The sequence below is a fragment of the Salminus brasiliensis genome, chromosome 19, assembly GCF_030463535.1.
Source record: "Salminus brasiliensis chromosome 19, fSalBra1.hap2, whole genome shotgun sequence".
NCBI lineage: Eukaryota > Metazoa > Chordata > Actinopteri > Characiformes > Bryconidae > Salminus > Salminus brasiliensis.
This window is the reverse complement of record NC_132896.1, coordinates 1,331,332-1,353,831: the sequence shown is the minus strand read 5'-3', so window position 1 is coordinate 1,353,831 and position 22,500 is coordinate 1,331,332. Positions and strand designations below refer to the sequence as shown.

The 22,500-nt window shown below is 44.9% G+C and overlaps 1 protein-coding gene across 6 annotated transcripts in view; it reads right to left on the bottom strand.

Moving 5' to 3' along the window:
• Window positions 1-22,500, bottom strand: part of akap13 (A-kinase anchoring protein 13) — a 120,699-nt gene that overhangs the window by 56,260 nt on the left and 41,939 nt on the right. For all 6 annotated transcript variants that reach the window (XM_072664245.1, XM_072664247.1, XM_072664248.1 and 3 more), the window contains exons 5-8: window positions 21,161-21,344; window positions 18,041-18,233; window positions 12,884-16,232; window positions 7,819-7,880 (exon numbers count right to left, since the gene is read on the bottom strand). In XM_072664245.1, the coding sequence (XP_072520346.1) occupies window positions 7,819-7,880; window positions 12,884-16,232; window positions 18,041-18,233; window positions 21,161-21,344 (3,788 nt within the window). The remainder of the gene's footprint in view (window positions 1-7,818; window positions 7,881-12,883; window positions 16,233-18,040; window positions 18,234-21,160; window positions 21,345-22,500) is intronic.

Here is a 22,500-nt window from a genome sequence, read left to right as displayed (position 1 = left end):
GACCCCTGTGGCGCGGCCTAAGCTTTTGGTCTTTGTTTTCCTTCCATTACTTTTACTTTTCTATTTGAAGTCGTTCTGAAACCAGTACTTTTACACTTTTACTGGAGTAAAAAGCTGAAAGTTAAAGTCTTTTAAACCAGAGTAGCTTCTCAAGGTTCATTACAGCTCACACTGCCACAAAGCTGCTCTGCGGATTTCCTCTGCTGAGGGTTCAAACGACCCCCGGGGAGGAGCTTTAAAGGCTGCTATTCTCAGTCGCCCTCATGCTGCACTAATCAACTGGACAGGCACCTGCAAACCTGCCAGCAAACACACACCAGAGCCCTCCACACACACACACACACACACACATACACATACACATATACACACACATATACACACACACACACACACACACACACACACACACACACTGACGTAGATGGAGAATAGTTACCACATGGCAGCTGATTGCAGATGTTTTGCTCTCTGAATATCCACACACACACACACACACACACACACACACACACACACACACACACACACACACACACACTTCTCACACAGTAAGCTGTGAGTGATGTGCGATTATCTCATCTGATGCAAGACTTTGTGGCATGATACAATCAGACAGTACGACAGTGCAGTATGTGCAGCAGTAATGCATCGCAACACAATCTGATCCCATGTGTTACAATACAGCCTGAATATACACACTTCTTATAGACAAATGTTTGTGGACACCCCTTCTAATGAATGCATTCAGCTACTTTAAGTCACACCCATTGCTGACACAGATGTGCAAACACACACACACAGCTTGTCTAGTCCCTGTAGAGAAGTACTGCCAATAGAATAGGACTCTCTGGAGCAGATCATCATCATGAACCTATTGGCTCCATGCTGCCTAATGCCAGGCGTGGGCTAGAGGGGTATAAAGCCCCCCAGCATTGAGGAGCTGTGGAGCAGTGGAAGAACTGTTCTCTGGAATGATGGATGGTGGAGCTCCATCCAGTACTTTTGGGAGGAGTTGAGGAGTTGGGGATGATGAGGTGGGGGGTGATCATCATCATCCAACATCCTGATCTCTTTAACGCTAAATTCTCACAGCAAAGCTCCTCCTGTGTGTGTGTATGGACCAGCAGGGAAGACAGAACCACATCCAACAGCACACTCCATCCAGAGCGAGCACACACACACACTCAGCATGAGCCACACACTCCTGGCATTTACTGAACTCTAATCAGCCCTGCATTCCCCCCTCACTCTCACACACACACACACACACACACACACACACACACACACACACACAGCAAAGGCTTTCCAAACACACACTTTCCATACTCAAACTCAGCTCACAGATTCCGCTGTGCACGCTGTACGGAGAGCACACGGCTCATTCACCAACAGGGTTCTGTCCGCTAAAAGTTTCTGCAGGAAATCGATTGAGGTTCTCATAGTACAAAAGATGCACAGACAGATGTTTACAGGAGTGCAAACGTGTCTGACAGATGTGTTCGAGAGAGAGAGAGAGAGAGAGTCCAGGCTGAAGCATCATCTCATTTCTCATTCATCGACTTTCTTCAGACGAGAGAAATTTACTCCTCTATGGTACGCTCAGAGAGAGAGTGTGTGTGCGTGTGTTGTAAAGTTCATACCTTCAGCAGAAGAACTTCAGCAGTCTGGTCCGATTTAGACCACAGTGTGTATCGACGCCGGTGCCGTTCATACATCTTCCCTCGGAGTGCAAAGCAGAGGCACACAGAGAGGGACCGCCGCTAGATTCCAACATGAAGCCGGAGAAACGCTCCAGGAGAACGCCAACACGCACTGAACACAGCCGAGACCAAAACCAACTGGACTCCACCCCTCCCTCTCCCCCCTCTCCCTCCCCTCCCTCTCTCTCTCTCTCTCCCTCCCTCTCTCTCTCTCTCTCTCTCTCTCTCAGCCTCCTTCCCTCCCTTTCTTTCTCCTCACCCTCCCTTCACTTCTCCATGTCTATCTATGTCCCCTCTTACACTCTCTCTAGCTCGCTCACGCTCTCTATCCTTCACTCTCTATCCTTCTCTTTCTAGTGTGTAAAGTGTATCTATAGTGTGTACAGTGTGTATAGAGTATCTATAGTGTATCAATAGTGTCTAGTGTATCTATAGTATAGTGTGTATAGTATATCTACAGTATATATAGTGTGTATAGTATATCTATAGTATAGTGTGTATAGAGTATTTATAGTGTATCAATAGTGTATAGTGTATCTATAGTATAGTGTGTATAGTATATCTACAGTATATATAGTGTGTATAGTATATCTACAGTATAGTGTGTATAGTATATCTACAGTATATATAGTGTGTATAGTATATCTACAGTATAGTGTGCATACATAGTGTATCTACAGTATGTATAGTGTGTATAGTATATCTACAGTATAGTGTGTATAGTGGATCTATAGTATGTATCATGTATCTACAGTGTGTATAGTGTATCTAGTGTGTATAGTGTATCTATAGTGTGTACAGTGTGTATAGAGTATCTATAGTGTATCTATAGTGTACAGTGTGTATAGAGTATCTATAGTGTATCAATAGCACGTATAGTGTATCTACAGTGTGTATAGTGTATCTATAGTATGTACAGTGTGTATAGAGTATCTATAGTGTATCTACAGTATGTATAGTGTGTATAATGTATCTATAGTGCGTATAGTATGTATAGTGTATCTACAGTGTGTAGTGTATCAATAGTATGTATAGTGTATCTACAGTATGTATAGTGTTTTTATAGTGTGTACAGTGTGTATAGTGTATTTATAGTGTGTAGTGTGTAGAGAGTATCTACAGTATGTATAGTGTATCTAGTGCGGTACAGAGCAATCAACGCTCCACTGTGGAGCAGCTGACCTCCATAATGACCAGCTTCCATCACCCTAATACTGTCCATGCCACCACGTCTCGCTAGTGTCATCCGAGCCAAGGGTGGTTATTCCCACTGTTAGGTAGGTGGTCATACTCTGATAAGACTGTATTTATCCACTTACTCTGGAGCATTTCTATTGGTCCATTTGCCTTCACACAGTAAAGAGCAGCAGCCGGAGTTTACAGAACAAAGACGGAGATGTTACTGACAGACTGGAGATGGGAGGAGCACAGCAGCCCTGCCCTTCACAGTAACCCGGCCAGAGCTAGATGAATAGAGACTGTGTGTGTGTGTGTGTGTGTGTGTGTGTGTGTTTGTCTCAGCCTCACAGGGGTCTTCATATGTGCAAGTCTAGTCAATAACACCATCCTCTCTGTCTCCTTCACACACAGCTGGAGCTGGTCCCGAAGCTGCGTGGTGTGTGTGTGTGAGAGAGAGAGAGGTTGGTAGAGTTTAATGCAGCGTGGCTTCAAAGTGATTTCCCCAACTACCTCTGAGCATTTATACACCTTAGGCCGAACGTCTATAGGCCAAACGTCTATAGAAAGCAACATTCTCTCTCTCTCTCCCCCTCCCTATCTCTCTCACACTCACACTCACACTCACATCTGGAAGAAGTTATACCACAGTCAACCACAAGAGGGAGTAAGTGAGCCCCTTTTGGCCTCTGCTGTTGCTGTTAAACACCATAAACAGACCAAAAGGAGAATTTATTAACATTACAGTCCTCCTGTTCCCACTCACTGGCCACTTTATTAGAAACCCCCCTTGTGCTTCCACTCACTGGCAACTTTATTAGACCCCCCCACCCCCCCTTGTGCTTCCTTGCACTGGCCACTTTATTAGAAACCCCTACTACCGTGTGCTTCTTTGCACTGGCCACTTTATTAGAAACCCCCCACCCATTGCTTCCTTGTACTGGCCACTTTGTTAGAAACCCCTACTACAGTGTCCTTCCACCGACTGGCCACTTTATTAGAAACCCCTCTTCTTTAAAGCGGACTGGGGGAGTAAGCAGATCTACAGACTGAAAGTTTGAGAGCTGCATATTAATAAAGAGAACAGAAAGGCATGTAAACGGACTGATAATGAGGAAGTGAAAATTAATTTCACCACAGAAACGTTCTACAGACGAGTTCAGCAGCTGTAAAGTTCTGGCGCTGCCTCGGCTCCAAAAAGGAGAACAGAGATGTTGCCATAGTGTCGATGGCTTTTCTAAACACAGGCTTTCATCCCTGCAGGAGCTGACTCAAGTACAGTAGGGCAGGGCGACGCCCCCTGACTTTCTCAGATAATGTTGGGAGGAGAGAGGATGGATTATCATCATTCATCAATAAAGGTGCTGAACTGTAAAGATCTGAATACTGAAACCAGTCAAACCCCACCACACACACCGCCATGCTGCTCCAGTCTCAGACTCCAGACCTCATTATCTCAAGAGCCTCTTAAGATAGCACGTTCCAGAATGTCATTTCTTGCGAATGCTGATGACGGGAGAGCCGGTCTGCATGCCAGCGGAACGATAACGCTCAGGATCTGCTGCTAGAAAAACCAGCAGCTCCAGCTACACACCAGCACACCCCTCAGCCCACCTACAGTGCTCACCTTTACAGCAATACTGTGAGTGAAAGCACAAGGTGGGGGTTTCTAATAAGGTGGCCAGTCAGTGGAAGCGCAGGGTAGGGGTTTCTAATAAAGTGGCCAGTGAGTGGAAGCGCAGGGTAGGGGTTTCTAATAAAGTGGCCAGTGAGTGAAAGCACAAGGTGGGTGTTTCTAATAAAGTGGCCAGTGAGTGGAAGCACAAGGTGGGTGTTTCTAATAAAGTGGCCAGTAAGTGGAAGCACAAGGTAGGTGTTTCTAATAAAGTGGCCAGTGAGCAGAAGCACCAGGTAGGGGTTTCTAATAAAGTGGCCAGTGAGAGAAAGCACAAGGTAGGTGTTTCTAATAAAGTGGCCAGTGAGAGAAAGCACAAGGTAGGTGTTTCTAATAAAGTGGCCAGTGAGCAGAAGCACAAGGTAGGGGTTTCTAATAAAGTGGCCAGTGAGCAGAAGCACCAGGTAGGGGTTTCTAATAAAGTGGCCAGTGAGCAGAAGCACCAGGTAGGGGTTTCTAATAAAGTGGCCAGTGAGTGGAACCACAAGGGAGGTGTTTCTAATAAAGTGGCCAGAGAGTGGAGATAAAAGGTATGTTTTCTAATAAAGATCATCACACTCTCCTCAAACTGTGAGGTGTTCAGTAATCTCTAATAGACGTTGCTTGTGTGGTTTCTGACACTGTATGACTGTTATCTAGAACATGGATAACTATGTTACATTAGCCTCACAGATCCAAAATCCCAAAAGTTCAGACACCACACACACTATCCTTGTCTACCGAGGTCCATTCAGAGCCTGAACAGCCAGCAATGATGAGTGGAGTGTTACAGAGTCTGCCAGAGCAATACTGCAGCCTCAGAACCAGGGCTAACTCAACAGCACGGCATTCCCAGCATAGCAGTACACTGTAGGTAGAATTCTCCTTAAAGATCTTATTAACCAGGCAAAGAACCATGTGCAGATCCACACTCTTAAATATGAAGGTGCTTTGGAGAGTGATGCCATAGAAGAACCACCTCTGGATCCATAAAGAACCACTTAGTAATAGAGATATCTGATCCTGAAGAGCCTGTAAAGAACTAGAGATGGTGAAACTGATCGGCTGTGTATCGGTTTGAGCTAATAAATTATTATTATTATTATTATTATTATCATCCAGTTTGGGATGTCTACATCAGGTTATTTTGCCCCCAATCCAATCTGAGTCTCTTAATGCAGAGTGGTACACCTTCTGGACTGGTATCTGTGGTTGCTGGTCTACTGGAGTGTAATAACTGGTTTATAGTGGGTGAATGTGCTGTGTGTGATTTGGCTTTCTATAGTGTGTGTTAGCATTAGCGTTAGCCTCCACTTCAGGGCTCTTCAGTGCTGGTTTAAAAAACAGAGAAAGTCAAGCAGGTCTCACATAAATATAAATAAATAGATTGTTTAAAAATGTATAGACCATCTGAATAGAAAAATTCTTGATTCCTGAATTGAATCGTGAGTCGAATCTGATTCAAATCGCCAGACACTGAGAGATTCACACCTCTTGTAAGCGAACAACGAGACACAGAGACGCCCAAACTAACACTGCGGCTGTGAGTCACGGAGGGGCAGCTGGGAGACCAGACTGCCCAGGGCCTGGAGCCAGCGCGAGTGGAAACACAGGCTTCACATTTTTCCCGTAACGTCAGACTCAGCTGGGTGTGTGTCACCTCTCTCTCTCTCTCTCACTCACTCACACACACACACACACTCTGCAGGAGCTGTGTCAGGTGTCCAGGAAAAGAGCGGGAAATGACTGGATGCAGTGTGGTCTCACGGGAAGAGGACGCAGCGCGTTGGGGTCAGTGGACCTCTTTGCTCCGGACGCTGCCTGTTCTCTAATTAGCTGCTTCCTGTTTCTGACTAAGACAACGAGAGCAGGTACTGTCCACTCTCTCCTCCCACAGTGTCTCTCACCCACAGTGTCCCTCACATACTCTCCCTCTTCTCCCACAGTGTCCCTCACCCATTATAGAGCACCATGGAGCACCCCCTACACTTCCTGTAGTGTATTACAGTCTGTCAGAATGAGCGTGTGGATCATATGAACATTATAGAGCATTATAGAGCGCCCCCTACGCTTCCTGTAGTGTATTACAGTCTGTCAGAATGAGAGTGTGGATCATATGAACATTATAGAGCATTATAGAGCGCCCCCTACACTTCCTGTAGTGTATTACAGTCTGTCAGAATGAGCGTGTGGATCATATGAACATTATAGAGCATTATAGAGCGCCCCCTACGCTTCCTGTAGTGTATTACAGTCTGTCAGAATGAGAGTGTGGATCATATGAACATTATAGAGCATTATAGAGCGCCCCCTACGCTTCCTGTAGTGTATTACAGTCTGACAGAATGAGCGTGTGGATCATATGAACATTATAGAGCGCCCCCTACGCTTCCTGTAGTGTATTACAGTCTGTCAGAATGAGCGTGTGGATTATATGAACATTATAGAGCATTATAGAGCGCCCCCTACGCTTCCTGTAGTGTATTACAGTCTGACAGAATGAGCGTGTGGATCATATGATCATTATAGAGCATTATAGAGCGCCCCCTACGCTTCCTGTAGTGTATTAGCATCTGTCAAAAATGAGAGTGAAGCTCATATGAACATTACACAGCGTTACAAAACCCTTGTTTGGGATTTAATAAACACATTAAGACACACAAACACAGACCATAGCATTCCCGCATTCCCACAACCAGCAGTGTGACCTCAGGAGGGCAGAGGTCAGTGATTAAAGTCTAAAACTGCGTCACATCATCTGTAAAAAATCCCCAGAGGCCAGTGAGGGACAGGAGAGTGATGGCAAGAGAGCACAGAGCGACCATCGCTCATTTCTATCTGAGAGCAAAACGAGCGGAACAGACCTGAAAACTCATGAAAATGGTGAGAAGGTCAGAAATCCAACCCCTGCCGCAGCTCTGACGGGATCAATTCTAGAGGAACACTGGAGTGATTTTAACGTGGAAGTTCTGGAGCACTCGGAGATTAAATACAGGGCCACAGGGGTCATCTGCTAAGTACTTATTCATTTAAGAACTAGGCACATTTACGCCCACCATCTATCAGCCACTCATTTGTGCTCTACTGGCTTCATTACAGCACACAGTGCTTGGACCCCAAGAATTGCCACTTGCCATATCATTTCAAGACGGACAATCAGCTGCTGTAGCGGCTACTACAGTCCACACAGGTCAATTTTAGATTCAGAGAGAGCGAGAGAGAGTGAGCGAGAGTGAGAAAGGGAGAGAGAGCGAGAGAGAGAATAAAACTCAACACACTCACCGCAGTCTGTTCCATGTCTACTGAAGAAGCCTGGACATCATCAGCTGAACCACTGTGGTCATCTATTAGAGAGGAAACAGAGACATGTGTAACCTTTAGGAAACATTGGTCAGCCTGGTCTAACCCTCATCTTCCAACAACCACAACATAAAGTCACGCTGTAGTTTTATCAGATCTTTTTCTGACTGACAGTTTTAGTAAAACTGTGTAAAAGAGCAGATTACAAGACTGGACCAGTCAGCCCCTCCGTACTTGATGGCGATGGTCAAAAGCCTCATTTGCACCAAGAGCCCTTCCAGCTTCAAGTCCGGCTTGGCTCGACCCGCCATCCTTTAAGATCCACAGAAGACGAGCGTCCAGACTTTTTACTGTCCTGCACCGAAGTGGTGGAACGAACTTCCCCTGAGTGTCCGAACATTTTATTTTATAGAGGATATATTTAGAATGGGTTTATATTTATAGAGGGTTTATTTATGAAGGGTTTATTTATGAAGGGTTTATTTATAGAGGGTTTATTTTTATAGATTTTATTTATAAAAGGTTTATTTAGAGAGTTTATTTATAGAGAGTTTATTTTTATAGATTTTATTTATAGAGGGTTTATTTATAGGGGGTTTATTTATAGAGGGTTTATTTATAGAGGGTTTATTTTTTTATAGATTTTATTTATAAAAGGTTTATTTAGAGAGTTTATTTATAGGGGGTTTATTTATAGGGGGTTTATTTATAGGGGGGTTATTTTTATAGATTTTATTTATAGAGGGTTTATTTATAGAGGATTTATTTATAGGGGGTTTATTTATAGAGGGTTTATTTATAGAGAGTTTATTTATAGAGGATTTATTTATAGAGGGTTTATTTTTTATAGATTTTATTTATAAAAGGTTTATTTAGAGAGTTTATTTATAAAGGGTTTATTTATAGAGAGTTTATTTTTATAGATTTTATTTATAGAGGGTTTATGTATAGAGGATTTATTTATAGAGATTTTATTTTTATATATTTTATTTATAGAGGGTTTATTTTTTATAGATTTTATTTATAGAGATTTTATTTATAGAGGGTTTATTTACAGAGGGTTTATTGTTATATGAACGGTTGCAACTGTAACAACTGTAATTTCCTTTCTGGGATCTATAAAGTATTTCTGAATTTGATAATTCCACTACATTTAATTATATTTAATTATATTGTGCACCTGAATTCCAGAATATTCCTCTATATTTACTTCCATCATACCTCCATCATTCCATCATCCGTTTATCAGTATTTAAGTTACATCTACATCTAAATGTCATTTTTCTACGTTGGAATGTAACTACATGGGTATTTGAGCATACACTGGCAGCCAATCCAACCTATCTGGAAGTGTGTGTGTGTGTGTGTGTGTGATAGACTGATGTTGGGAAGCATAAGCAGGTTCTATAAACCCAGCAGCTGCTTTAAAGAGTCAATAACTGACTCCGACTGTCTCTGAGCTCAGAGCTGCTCTACATCAGGCCTATTTTTGTCTAAGTGTTGGTGTGACCGTGTGTGTTTTGGGAGCGCCCTGCTATCAGCAGTGTCTGAACACACACTGTAAACACACCTCAAGGTTTCTCCCTGCAGACCGAGGTGAATGCAGCTCACTCTGCAGCTCTGACTGCAGGCCCTGCAGCTTTCCTGACCCAGCAGTTCGCTGTTATGAAGCGCCAAGCTGCACAAAAGTCACTGATGATCAAAACAGCTTGGACTCGTCATGTGGTTCTGGTCCCAAGACCAATATCACAGTAGATCCTTTAAGTCCTGTAAGTTTTGAGGTGGGCCGGGTCTCAATGAGCATCAATGAGCCTGTCACCAGTTCACTAGTTGTCCTTCCTTGGAGCACTTTCGGTAGGTCCTGACCACTGCATATTGGGAGGAACACCCCACAAGACCTACCTGATGTTCTGGAGATGTTCTGATGACCCAGTCGTCTATCTAGAACATCACAGTCTGGTTCTTGTCAAAGTGTCTCAGATTCTTACGCTTGTCAATTTTTCCTGCACCTTCAAGACCTGGCTGTTCACTCACTGCCTGATATGTAGATCCACCCCTCGACAGACAGGAGCCACTGGACCCAGATCATCAATGGTTTTAATGTTATGGCTGACTGGTGTGAGTTCTGATATTAAACATAACTGCTGTGTGTTGAGCTGCTGCAGAAATAGAGCTTCTGCTCATTATAGACGCAGTGAGGTAACGTCAGATTTCCTGTTTCTGTCTGCTGGTTCCTCTCAGTTTGGGTTTCGAATCATTTCGTTGGGGGTGGGTGGGGGTGGGGGTGGGGGGCAGTTGGTTAAACTGGCCACAGTCCCTTATAGCACTTCCCGTTATCAAACCGTGCACAAAGCTGAACATTAGATGACTCATTAACTCACTGACCTGCTGCCTAACAGCGGACGTGTCAACAATACACTCAGTGCTCATCAGTCATCACACTGACAAACACACCTACTGTAAGGTAAACACACACACACACACTGCTGACGCAGATGTGCAATTGCACACACACAGCTTGTCTAGTCCCTGTAGAGAAGTACTGCCAATAGAATAGGACTCTCTGGAGCAGATCAACATCATGACCCTATTGACACCATGCTGCCTAATAATACCAGGCGTGGGCTAGAGGGGTATAAAGCCCCCCAGCATTGATCTGTGGAGCAGTAGAAGAACGGTGTTCTCTGGAATGATGGTGGCGGAGCTCCATCCAGTGCTTATGATGGAATGAGCTGGCAGTTAGGAATGAGGTGGTGATCATCACCCACTATCCGGACCTTTCTAACGCTTTTGTTGCTGAATGCAATCAAATCCTTATAGCAATTCTCCTCAAAAATCTAGTAGAAAGTCTTCTTCTCTGGACAGTAGAGACAGTTACTCCAACAGAAGCAGGATCAGCTCTTTAATACCCTTGATTTCAGAAGAACCAAAGAATGAGCATGTGTCCCAATACTTTTGTCAATTTTATTTAAAATAAAGTATTTTGATTTCATGTATATTTATTATTGCAGATAATAATAAGAGTAAATAAAAGGTTCTTCAGGTTCTTCTTTCTTAGCAAACACACTGGTTCTACATAGAGTCATGTTCCTTAAATGAATCATGTGGATGCTCAAATGATTCTTTGCCTGGTTTAAGGGTTCTTCGAATGGGTGGAAACCTATATTAGTTCCACACAGCACCAAAACGGGTTCTACACAGGACCATGTTTGCTTAGTGTCCTGCTCCCGTCACTCTGTGGATGTTGATAGACTTGTGTTTGCAGGCATGCCCCCCCCAATGATTTAGCCCCGTTTTTTCACTGAACTCCCGCTGTAAATAGCATGGCTATGGGAGGATCACCTCCAGCTGACATTCACAGGAATAATACAGTGTCCCCGGCCGCGCGGGAAAGGCCAGGGTGTCTCCCGGTTTAGATCCCACAGCCCGAACAGAAACGGCGCAGAGCGGAAGCAGACCTTTCAGTCGCTCCATTCTGAGTCTGGAGAGTGTGATGACATCACTGCACTGCCCGAGCACACTGTGCTGAATGGATAAATATATAAGTGTAAACAATGCTGCTATTCACAGCACTCCCTGAATGAGCGAGATAAAGGCCCCAGATCCTCCCACACACAGCTTTAACTGACCACACCACACAAACCAAACAAAGGCTCTCCTCTAACAGGAACATCAGAGCCACAGTGTGTGTAGGTATAGCGCTGAACCTGGCTGATATGACGGACTGTCTGAATCTCAAACCTCAATGCTGCCTGCTTAACCGTATCCCTTTTCTCTCCATAAGGGGGAATCGGACAGTTGTTCTCCAATTTCAAGATGAAAGGACCAATAAGAAACTATACGTTGGACTATACGCCCAAAAGTATGCAGACACTCCTTGTAATGAGTAAGTTCAGCAACTTTGGTGGCACTGGTGGCCATTCGTAGATAGAGGAGTTGGTGGGCAGAAGTGGTGGTTCAGCAGTTAGAGTTATAGGGTTATGGGTTCGATACCCGGGCTCGGCAAGCTGCCACTGCTGGGCCCTTGAGCAAGGCCCTTCACCCTCTCTGCTCCTGGGCGCTGGAGTTGGTTGCCCACCACTCTGGTTGTGTGTGTGTGTGCTCACTGCCCCTAGTTCACTAGTGTGTGTTCACTACCACAGATGGGTCAACTGTGGAGGACACATTTTGCTGGAGCTCCAGTAAACACCTCTGGGATAAGTCTGAGAGGCATTTTGAGAGTATATATATATATATATATTAGATAGATAGATATCATTTATTTATTTAAAATAATTTATAAATAATTATATATATATATATATATATTCAATTTAATAATTCTTTTGAATTAATTCAGTAAATAAATGTGTGTCTAAAATGTGCAGGAAAATACTAAACTAAAATACTGCAAAAAGCCCAGACTGAAGCTCTTTCGGCCCCAAAGGGGTTAAAACACCGGAGCGGTTTGGGTGGTGATGAGTGCTGACATCACAAAAAGGAGCTATGATTAATATTTTATACATAAACAGGCTTATGCGTGGATATTGTTTACTGTAAATAACAGCGGCTGAGTGTGAAAATGCTGTCTTCTGTAAATAAGAGCATGTGTTCTCAGTGCAGTCGCAGCAAACAGCAGCAGGACAAACGGCCAGCTTCTTTTAGAAGCAACACATGGCACTGTGTAGTTTGGAGCAGTGATCACATGCTGACGGTCATGGGACAGCACGGAGAGCAGGGTGTGTGTGTGTGTGTGTGTGTGTGTGTGTGTGTGTGTGTGTGTGTGTGTGTGTGTGTTGTCCTATACACAGCAATGCTTTGGTCTAGGCTTCTGCCCAGGCCTTGCAAATCCCTAAAACCATTACACACCTAAGCATGAAGCTCATTATGACTGATTTCCTGAGAAGATCCTAATAATAATAATAATAATAATAATAATAACAACTCTATTGCAATATATAATGTTTTATAAAATAATATGATAATGTAAATAATTGAACATTCAACTAATCATATATAAGAGCAGCAATAACAGCAATAGCAACAGTGAACAGTGAGATCATCTTACCAGCCACTTGTTCCTCATGTGGTTCCTCTTTCTCCCTGCACTCCCCCTCCGTCTGATTTCTCTCTTCGTTCAGGCTGTCGCTTCCACATAAACCACCCGTGCTGCCACCAGTGTCTGAAGGTGGCAGGTCATGGGACAAACCACTGTCCACCTCCACAGGGGAGCTGGAATCCAAACCCAGGACTGTACCACTGTCCTGTACCAGAGTCTGGGTGGAGGCTCCTAGTGTGTCAGCGGTGGAGGTGTTGTCCAGAGAACAGCCTGAATCGCTGGACGGTTCTGGAGCTGCGGCAGTGCTGACAGGCAACGGTACGTCCGGAACACGGCCTTCATCCCCAGAGATCTCAGACTGAGGGTCAAGAGATACTCCAACGTCACTTTCCTTGGCTGAAGAATCACATAAAGATGTTGAAGGTAGGTCACACTCTTCTGAAGCTATCTCTGAGCTCACACACTCCTGCTTGGTCTCATTTGACCCAGCAAATGTGCGTCCGGCTTTGTCGGCCTGCCCCGGGGCTTGAGGAACATGGCTTTCAGCCCCAGAGATCACAGCCTCAGACTGTTGCTCAACAGATAATCCAGAGAAGTTTTCCTTTGGCACAGAATCGCATGGAAAGGCAGAGGGCATCTCGCATGCTTCCGGCTCCATTTCCCTACCAGACTCAAGGACTGCTGAAACGGTTTTGCCAGAATTGCCAGAAATTGCACTTGTAGATTCAGGCGTACCACATGGCATCTCTTCGGGTTTGGAAGCTGGTGTAGGAACCTCATGGGTTTGAGCTACAGTCAGTACTTCAGTCTGTGGACTCTGTGGTCTTTCTGGACTATGGATGTGATCCCTGAGCAGTGCAGATTCATGATGTGACTCATTAAATGCTCCTGATGATGTTTCTTCAGCTGCAGCCAAACTAGGAGGAGATGCATCTTCACCTCCTTGGTGTGAAGTACCTCCAACTGCAGCATCAGCTAAAGGAGAGACCTTTTCCCCCGACAAATCAGATGGGGATGCAGCTTCACGTCTTTGGGGTGACATTCCTCCACTTCCAGCTTCAGCTAAAGGAGATGCAGGTTTACTTACTACTGATGGAGATGCTTCTCCACTTTCTCCAAGCAATGTTCCTCCAACAGTAGCCTCACCATGATGTGATGCAGCTTCACTCCTGTGTGATGTTTCTCCAACTCCAGCCTCTTTAAAAGGAGCTACGTCTTCACTTCCCCCTGACAAGGTTTCTCCATCATCTGGTACTGTTTCTCCAACAGCAGCTCCTTCAGAAGAAGATTCACTCTTTTGTGGTGATGCTTCTCTAACTTCAGCCTCAGCCAAAGCAGAAGCATCTTCTCCTCCTCCTGATAATGTTACTTCCACTCCATCTTCAGCTGAAGGAGATGCAGGTTTACCTACTACTGATGGAGATGCTTCTCCACTTTCTCCAAGCAATGTTCCCCCAACAGTAGCCTCACCAGGATGCGATGCAGCTTCACTCCTGTGTGATGTTTCCCCAACTCCAGCCTCTTCTACTGTTTCTCCAACAGCAGCTCCTTCAGAAGAAGATGCATCTTTATTTCCTCCCAATGATGTTTCTCCAATTGCGGCTTGATTAGAAGGTGACCCGTCTTCACTCTTTTGTGGTGATGTTTCTCCAACTCCAGCCTCTTTAAAAGGAACTACGTCTTCACTTGCCCCTGACAAGGTTTCTCCATCAGCAGTCTCTTTACTTTCATGGGACGGTTCCCCAACTCCAGCCTCTGGTACTGTTTCTCCAACAGCAGCTCCTTCAGAAGAAGATTCACTCTTTTGTGGTGATGCTTCTCTAACCTCAGCCTCAGCCAAAGCAGAAGCATCTTCTCCTCCTCCTGATAACGTTACTTCCACTCCAGCCCCAGCTTCACCTACTCCAGACAACACTTCCCCAACTGCACTCAAATCAGAAGCGGACAACGTTCTGCCTTCAGGTTTAGCCTCATTACATGAACCCACAGGTGACGAATCCTTTAGGAGTTGAGGAGAATCACCTGGAGCCACTTCACCACTTCCTTCCTCGGCAGCTACGGACTCGGAAAGGCACTCATGCCACTGCTCCTTATCAAGCGTTCCATGAACTCCATCTTCCATCACATCATCAGAGGGTGCAGCTTTGTCAGCGGGATCTCCACATGAGCTCCTCACCTGTTCCTCACATTCTGACGCACTTCCAGCTGGAGAGACGGTCATTTGATCGGCCTGTTGGTGCTGCTCCCCTGGGTCTGCAACGTTTTCAGCCGCCTCCACCACCGTTTCCTCCGGTGTATGGCAGTCTGAGAGCGGTGATGATTCACGCCGGACATTGTGAACAGGTCCTGGTGCCATGTTCGGCCGTAAGCTTATCGACTCCAAGGCGGAATCTCCCTCAAACCCGCTAAAACCTTTGTCCTGGCCCGCTTCTATCTTTGCACTGTGGTTTCCTGTATCCTTCTTCGAGCTGCCAGCAGGCTCATCACCGGTTTCTGAACCACCCACAGTTTCCTCACCTGCTTTGGTGTCATTAACTTCTGAAATTAGTCCTAAACCAGCGTCGAAATGTAAGGAATTTACCTCCCAGCTGCCTTCGATCTTCACCTTGCCGGAGTTTCGGCCGCTTTCCCCCAAAACTTCAGAAAAACTGACCCCCCCTGTGTCCAAGCTTGGAGTTTCCTGATCGATTAGTCCCCGATTTTCTCCTAAATGTTGAGAAATCGCCTCCGTTGCCTCACAACAGCCGCCTGCCTGCTTCTCGCCGTTCTTCTGACCACCTTCCTCCGAAACGTCTTGCTGTAATTTGCTCAGTTCTGCAGTTTCCTGACCACTGCTAGGCGCTCCTTCCTTTTCCTTTGGTAAGTCCCGTCTCCTGCTTTCCTCACTCTTTTCAGAGCTGTGCTTCGTTTCTGAGGGGAGGAGCCCTTGGGACTGGCCCATGGCTGCCTCCTCCGGGTTGCCAGATTGGGGTTTATTGTGTGTTTTGTTTGAAAAGTGCTCTTTCTGCTCCGCCGTGATTACACACACCTCTCTATCTGCTTCCTCCTGCTGCGATTCTCCACAGGAAGTGCCACTGAGGTCTAAACACTCCTCCTCGTCTTCCACCCGCACGCCCTCACCGGCCGAGCCGTCCGGTGCCCCCTCGTCCAGCTCTTCCGACTGGACGTAATCCCCAGTGCCGTTCAGGAGCTCTCTGTTTTCTCTCTCAGCTTCTGCCTGGGCGTCTTGATGCTCGCGCGCCGGCAGGTTCTGCAGGGAGGGTCCAGGGCAGGAAGTTCTTGTGGCTTTCTGAGAGCTGTCACTGATATCTCTGCTCAGAATCAGAGAAACAGGCTGCTGCTCGATCAGAGAAATCCCCTGAATAAAGAGAGAGAGGGAGAGAGAGAAGCTGTTACTGAGGTCTAATGAGGTTGTCTCAAACTTGCACACAGTAAAAGTGACATAAAACATTAACTCAGATCCACAGACAGAGAGGAGGAGGAGGAGGAGGAGGAGGAAGGCAAAAAAAGGCAAACAGACCACAATCTGTTTTTAGTCACTGATATCTACCTCCTACAGCGGTCACAAAGCAAATAAGCTCTCTGATGACTCACAGCTGACACAAACCTCTTAAAGTGCCAGGACCTTCTCATAAGCACATAACTGACATATTAGCTTCACAGCAGGTACTGAAAAATGACCGTAGTTACTGAACAGAAGGGCTTAAAGGGCTTAGAGCACGGGAAACCTGCTCTGTTGAAAAAGAGCTTCATGTAGACGGACGTCTTTTGACTTTATTTCATTAACAGAGGCAGCACTTCAATCAGCATCATTTCATTATGTAAATGTGTCTGATTTAGACAAATGGCTCATTTCTATCTGCACACTCTGGGCAGGGTGGCGTTATCTAAAAAGAACGGCCCATTTCACACACAAAAAAAAGAAGAAAATCTCACAAAACACACAGATATAATAAAAATATCAATATTCTATATATAAAAACAAAAAACACCATAAACATGTCACATTAAATACAACACACACAACAGATTTCACATTCTCAGTTTTTTGGAAAAATCTCGAACCGTTTATTCTACAGTTCATTAGGGCCGGTACTTACATGTTATGGTCAATACTGATCATTTTAAGTAACTGGAAAATCTGATAATTAATAAAATAAAATAAAAATGAATACAAAAATATCTTTTGTACTTAAAAAAAAAAAAAGGTAAATGCAAAAAGATTCAAAAAGAAGTCATTTCATTTTGGAGCATTTCCATTGGTCCATTCATCATGAAATGTTAAAAAATAAATAAACAAAAAAGATCTTTGCAGGAGTGAAAATTTATATATTTGGTTTTCTAGGGGTTTCAGATAGAGATAAATATTCAGATCAATGTAATTAAATGTTCATATTAAATATTCATAATTAAATATTCATTTTAATAACCTCATGTTCTAACCACGAATAAACTAAATGAATTCAAAGTCATATATAATATAATATGATAATATAATATAATATAATTTCTGCATCTTAATTATGTTAGAATTTTATATTCTGATGCTTAATTTTAGGAGTGGATCCATTTTCCATGTGCGTTATTCTCATTATTCTTATTATAAAGATAGTTTGTGAACCAACAGATCCTCCTGTTCAGTCTTCATTACTGTCCTGTAGTTAAACATCGCTTTTAGTTGTCATGGCAACGCTAAACGTCATGAAACTATATGCAATATTTCTGCATCAGTATTATTGACCAACCGATTCAGCCTGGCTTCACCCAATCCAAACACAAACTAACCTCAGCCTGTTTTCAAGCCAGCATGGCTGTGATGCAACAACAATGACCACAAACACTGCATGCACCCACACACACTCACTCACACATACACACTCACTCACACCTGCCTGCTCAGCCTACAGTAGCCTAGGCCTGTCTAGACCCACTCATGTTATACTGTTTTGGCCTGGACTGCTTTCTGAACTCCGGACAGCCAATCAGAACAGACACCATTTACATATTCTTCAAAGGTAGAGTAACAGAAATAGTCTAATTCTATTCTAATTCTTGGTTCTTAACTTCACACAAACTTGACCCAAAGTGACCTCCGGCAGAACAGAAAATACAAGCAGGAATTAAGATACGAGCCCTTAGGGGGTTAAACTGAGAACGGTGCTTTACCTTCTCCTGCCGGTGTGACTCAATGAAGCGCTGGAGCTCCTCCACGTCCGTCCGCAGGTCTGGTGGCGAACCGTCCGTATCGCTGTCCACCGTCAGTGTGAAGGTGTTCAGCTTCGGGTGGTGGAGGAATGCCCGGCCTACTGGGAAACGCGGCCTAGCGGCTTTAGTTTCGAAGCGAGGTGATTTCTCCAGCCTGAAAACATAAACAGAAACACACAGAGAGAGAGAGACGCCCTGTGAATCAGACACACACCTTCCACACCCACAACACACTGCCACACCTTCCCCTCACCACACTGCATTCAGCCGAGCCACATTCATACAGAGCTTTTCACAATAGAAACGGTCACGAAAGCAGCTGCGGTAGAGGCTGCCACACACACACACACACACACACACACACACACACACACACACACACACACACACACACACACACACACACAGTACCAGCCAAACGTGTGGCCAGACACATTTGAAGAAAGAAAGTACCAACTGAAAAATAGTGGCTTTGGTGCAAAAAGTAGAACCGTTCTACAGTGGAGGTTCTAGATAAGCTCCCCCAGTCAGAGCTGGAGTTCTACAGTGGAGGTTCTAGATAAGCTCCCCCAGTCAGAGCTGGAGTTCTACAGTGGAGGTTCTAGATAAGCTCCCCCAGTCAGAGCTGGAGTTCTACAGTGGAGGTTCTAGATAAGCTCCCCCAGTCAGAGCTGTGGTTCTACAGTGGAGGTTCTAGATAATCTCCCCCAGTCAGAGCTGGAGTTCTACAGTGGATGTTCTAGATAAGCTCCCCCAGTCAGAGCTGGAGTTCTACAGTGGAGGTTCTAGATAATCTCCCCCAGTCAGAGCTGGAGTTCTACAGTGGAGGTTCTAGATAAGCTCCCCCAGTCAGAGCTGTGGTTCTACAGTGGAGGTGAAGGGAAGCAGACGTCTGAAGCTCTAATAAAAGCTCCTCACAGAAAGTTCTTCACCTAATGGTGATGAAGACGCTGCCTGATGCCTGAGACACGGTTCTACCAGAGTTCTGAGAAGAGTTCGGCTCTAGAACCTGCTTTTAGAACCAGATCATTAAAATGGTGGAGGGATACATGCTGCAGGGTGTAGTGCGGCTACAGAAAGTAGTCCCTAAAGAAAACTGCATTAGTTGAGATTCTCTATTCACTATTTTACCAACATCATTCTATATAAAACTCAGGGAATACATTATGGGCTGTATCTGTGTTGTAGTCATGGCGACTGTTGCCTGCTTCCATTCACCACCAATGTAAAAAATAAATAAATAGATGTGGGCTAGACGGGTATAAAGCCCCCCAGCATTGAGCTGTGGAGCACTGGAAGAGCTGTGTTCTCTGGAATGATGGTGGTGGAGCTCCATCCAGTGCTTTTGGATAGGATGATGGATGGTGATCATCATCCAAAATCCTGACCTTACTAACTCTTGTTGCTGAATGCTTTCAAATCCTCACAGCAATGTTCCTCCAGAATCTAGTAGAAAGTCTTCTTCTCTGGACAGTAAAAACAGTTACTCCAACAAAAGGAATTGTTTAACAGCCTTGATTTTAGATAAACAGTGAATGAGCAGGTGTCCCAATACTTTTGTCCATATAGTGTATGTAAGATAAGGGATAGAAAAAAGCCTCAGCAGTGCTCAGGAACTGCTTCTTTAAAGCTCCATACTGTAACTATGAGCCAGTGACCTGGCGGACAACACTCTCTCTGACGCAGTGAAACACACACACACACACACACACACACACACACACACACACACACACACACACACACACACACACACACACACACACACACACAGGACTAGAGTGACCCAGCCTGCCGACCAAACAACATCTGATGCAGCATCTGTTCGATCTGTTTTTATATATATATAAAAATAAATAAAAGGCACTACTACTTTGAGAAGTTCCCAAAACCTTTGCAATGTTCTTTGTAAGCCCTATGCACTGTATAGTATGCACTTTATTCGGGTGTCCAGAAGTATTCCTTATACACTGTATACTGCAGAGTGTCGGGCTGCGTTCTACACAAATGCCAATGCACTATATACAGGTCTATTTTGGGCAATGTCTTCGTATGTACTCTATGCACTGCACTGTACCCTACCCCCTAAATAATGTTCACTATTTTAGGCTGTATCCGAGACTTCTCCTTGTGCACTACATAGCGTGCACAATTAAGGGCTGTATCCAAGACAATTCCATATGCACTACTGTGTGCATCATTTTGGGCTGTGTCCAAGACACCTCCTTGTGCACTATAGGGGGTGCACTATTTAGGGCTATGTCAGAAAGAGCTTTTTTGAGCCATGTCTAAAACTCTCCCTTTTGCGCTGTAGTGTGCACTTTTTAAAGCTATCTAGTACACTATTTTGGGCTACACCTAAAAAAACAGCTTAAATTGTAGAATAGAGTGCGCACTACTGCGAGACTGTTCCCACTATACACTATGTGGAAACTAAAAAAAGTTTAGGAAAACCTTAACTATTCCTAATGTAGTGTACAGTGTACTAGACACTAGGTAGTGCATAAATGAATATCCATAATGCACTGGGAAAGCATCAGCCTTTAAGTTTGGCTGAATGTAGTGAAGACTGGAAAGCCTTGTGTTTCTTACTTTTAAGAGAGAGTCATTCGTTTGTGTATGCGTGTGTGTGTGTGTGTGTGTGTGTGTGTGTGTGTCTTTAGCTGTTTACTCAGAGCTGCACACTCTGTCCTTGTGCGTTCTTATCACAGCTCCAATATTTCAACATCAGCTGACTGAAACTCGTCCCGACGGCCAGACTCTCTCTCTGTAGGTGTACGAGGCTGAATGGAAAAGCTAAGAATCACTGATCCACAGCTCAATGCTGGGGGGCCTTGTACCCCTCTAGCCCACGCCTGGCACTGGGTACGGTCCTCCAGAGTGTCCTGTTCTATTGGTCAGTGCAGCTGTGTGCAAATTAACACCTATGTCAGCAATAAGGGCACCTGTAAAGCAGCTAGACACATTAATATGAAGACCTGTCTGCATACTTTTGGACACATATAGTAGACTAAAGTTTTAGACCCCTGTGATCTGGAGGTTTTGTGTATGTAAATTTCACCTGTGTGTGTGTGTACTCACTCAGAGAGCAGGTGCTGAAGCTGGGAGTGTCCTCGTTTCTGGGCCACTCCGATGGGTGTATGTCCCTGTTTGTTTTGGTGTCTCAGGGCATCCCGGCCACCCGGCTGCTGCAGCAGGAACAGCGCCACCCTCCGCAGACCGCGCCGCGCCGCAAAGTGCAGCAGAGTCTCGTGGGGTCCAGGATCTGCAGATAAGCACACGAGCAGGCCTGGTTAAATCAGTGAGCAGTTCTAACAGATCCGTTCTTACTTTTATTGATTGGTTAATTGATTGATTGATTTATACAGTATTGATTTACCGTGTTTGTGTTTTGGCTCTGGTTTTTAATGTTATTGAGATTTTTTTTTATCTGAAACTGTAATTTCATATTCCAGAGGCAGGTTTAGGCAGGTTAACATGTGTTAGGGATCTGTGTTTGGTCACATTCCCATAATTCCACCACATTTCCCACCATGTATCTCCATACACCTCCTCTTCAGTAAAACACCATACACAGTTCAGTCGTCTGCATGCATGTTCTTAAGTAAAGAGTGAAATCGTGTTCTTACAGGTTCTCCGGCGCTACAGCAGAACCCTACCGCTGCTCCCGTTACCATTACATTACCACAACAGCTCCGGTTCCTTGCTTTCCAGAGTCAGCGCTCTGACCTGTGCTGTGAGAACCATCGACCAGGCTGAGCTCACCAGCAGTGTTTGTTGTGCCAAAGTTTGATAACACTTAGGCCTGCCCTCTTACTGCCTCGGCCAATGAGAGGCAGTGAGCTTCTCAATCACTTTATAAAAACAGTAGGACCAAGGAGGGCTGGGCCGGGCCTCAAGCTACCCCTGTGGCAGGGATTCTGGGTAAAGCCACACAGCCAGAGTTAAAAAACAAACAAACAACAAAAAAAAAAACACTGAATTTACAGCAGAGACACAACACGACTTCAACCCCAGTAAATAATACAGAAAAAAGAGCACCAGTAGAGCCTCTGTGATGGTTTCCAGCGTGATTACAGATCACTGGTGGCTATTCTGGAGAGTGAGAGACAGAGAGAGACTGGAGCTGGTGGTCAGAGGGGGCGGACAGTGGGGGGATTGTTCTGGGCTGTTAATGAAGGGCTGGGAACGGGAGCGTTCAGTTAAACGGGCCGCTGGGGATTCAGAGACTAATTTGGAAACACAGCCGAGAGAGAGAGAGAGAGAGAGAGAGAGAGAGAGAGAAAGAAAAGAGAGGTGGTTGGTAAAGTGCAGTTCGTCAGTCTGTCTGGGTGACATAGGGGGTAGGCTGGGTGACATTGGGGTAAGCTGGGTGACGTGGTGGGGGGGGGGTGTAGGCTGGGTGACGTGGGGTGGGCGTA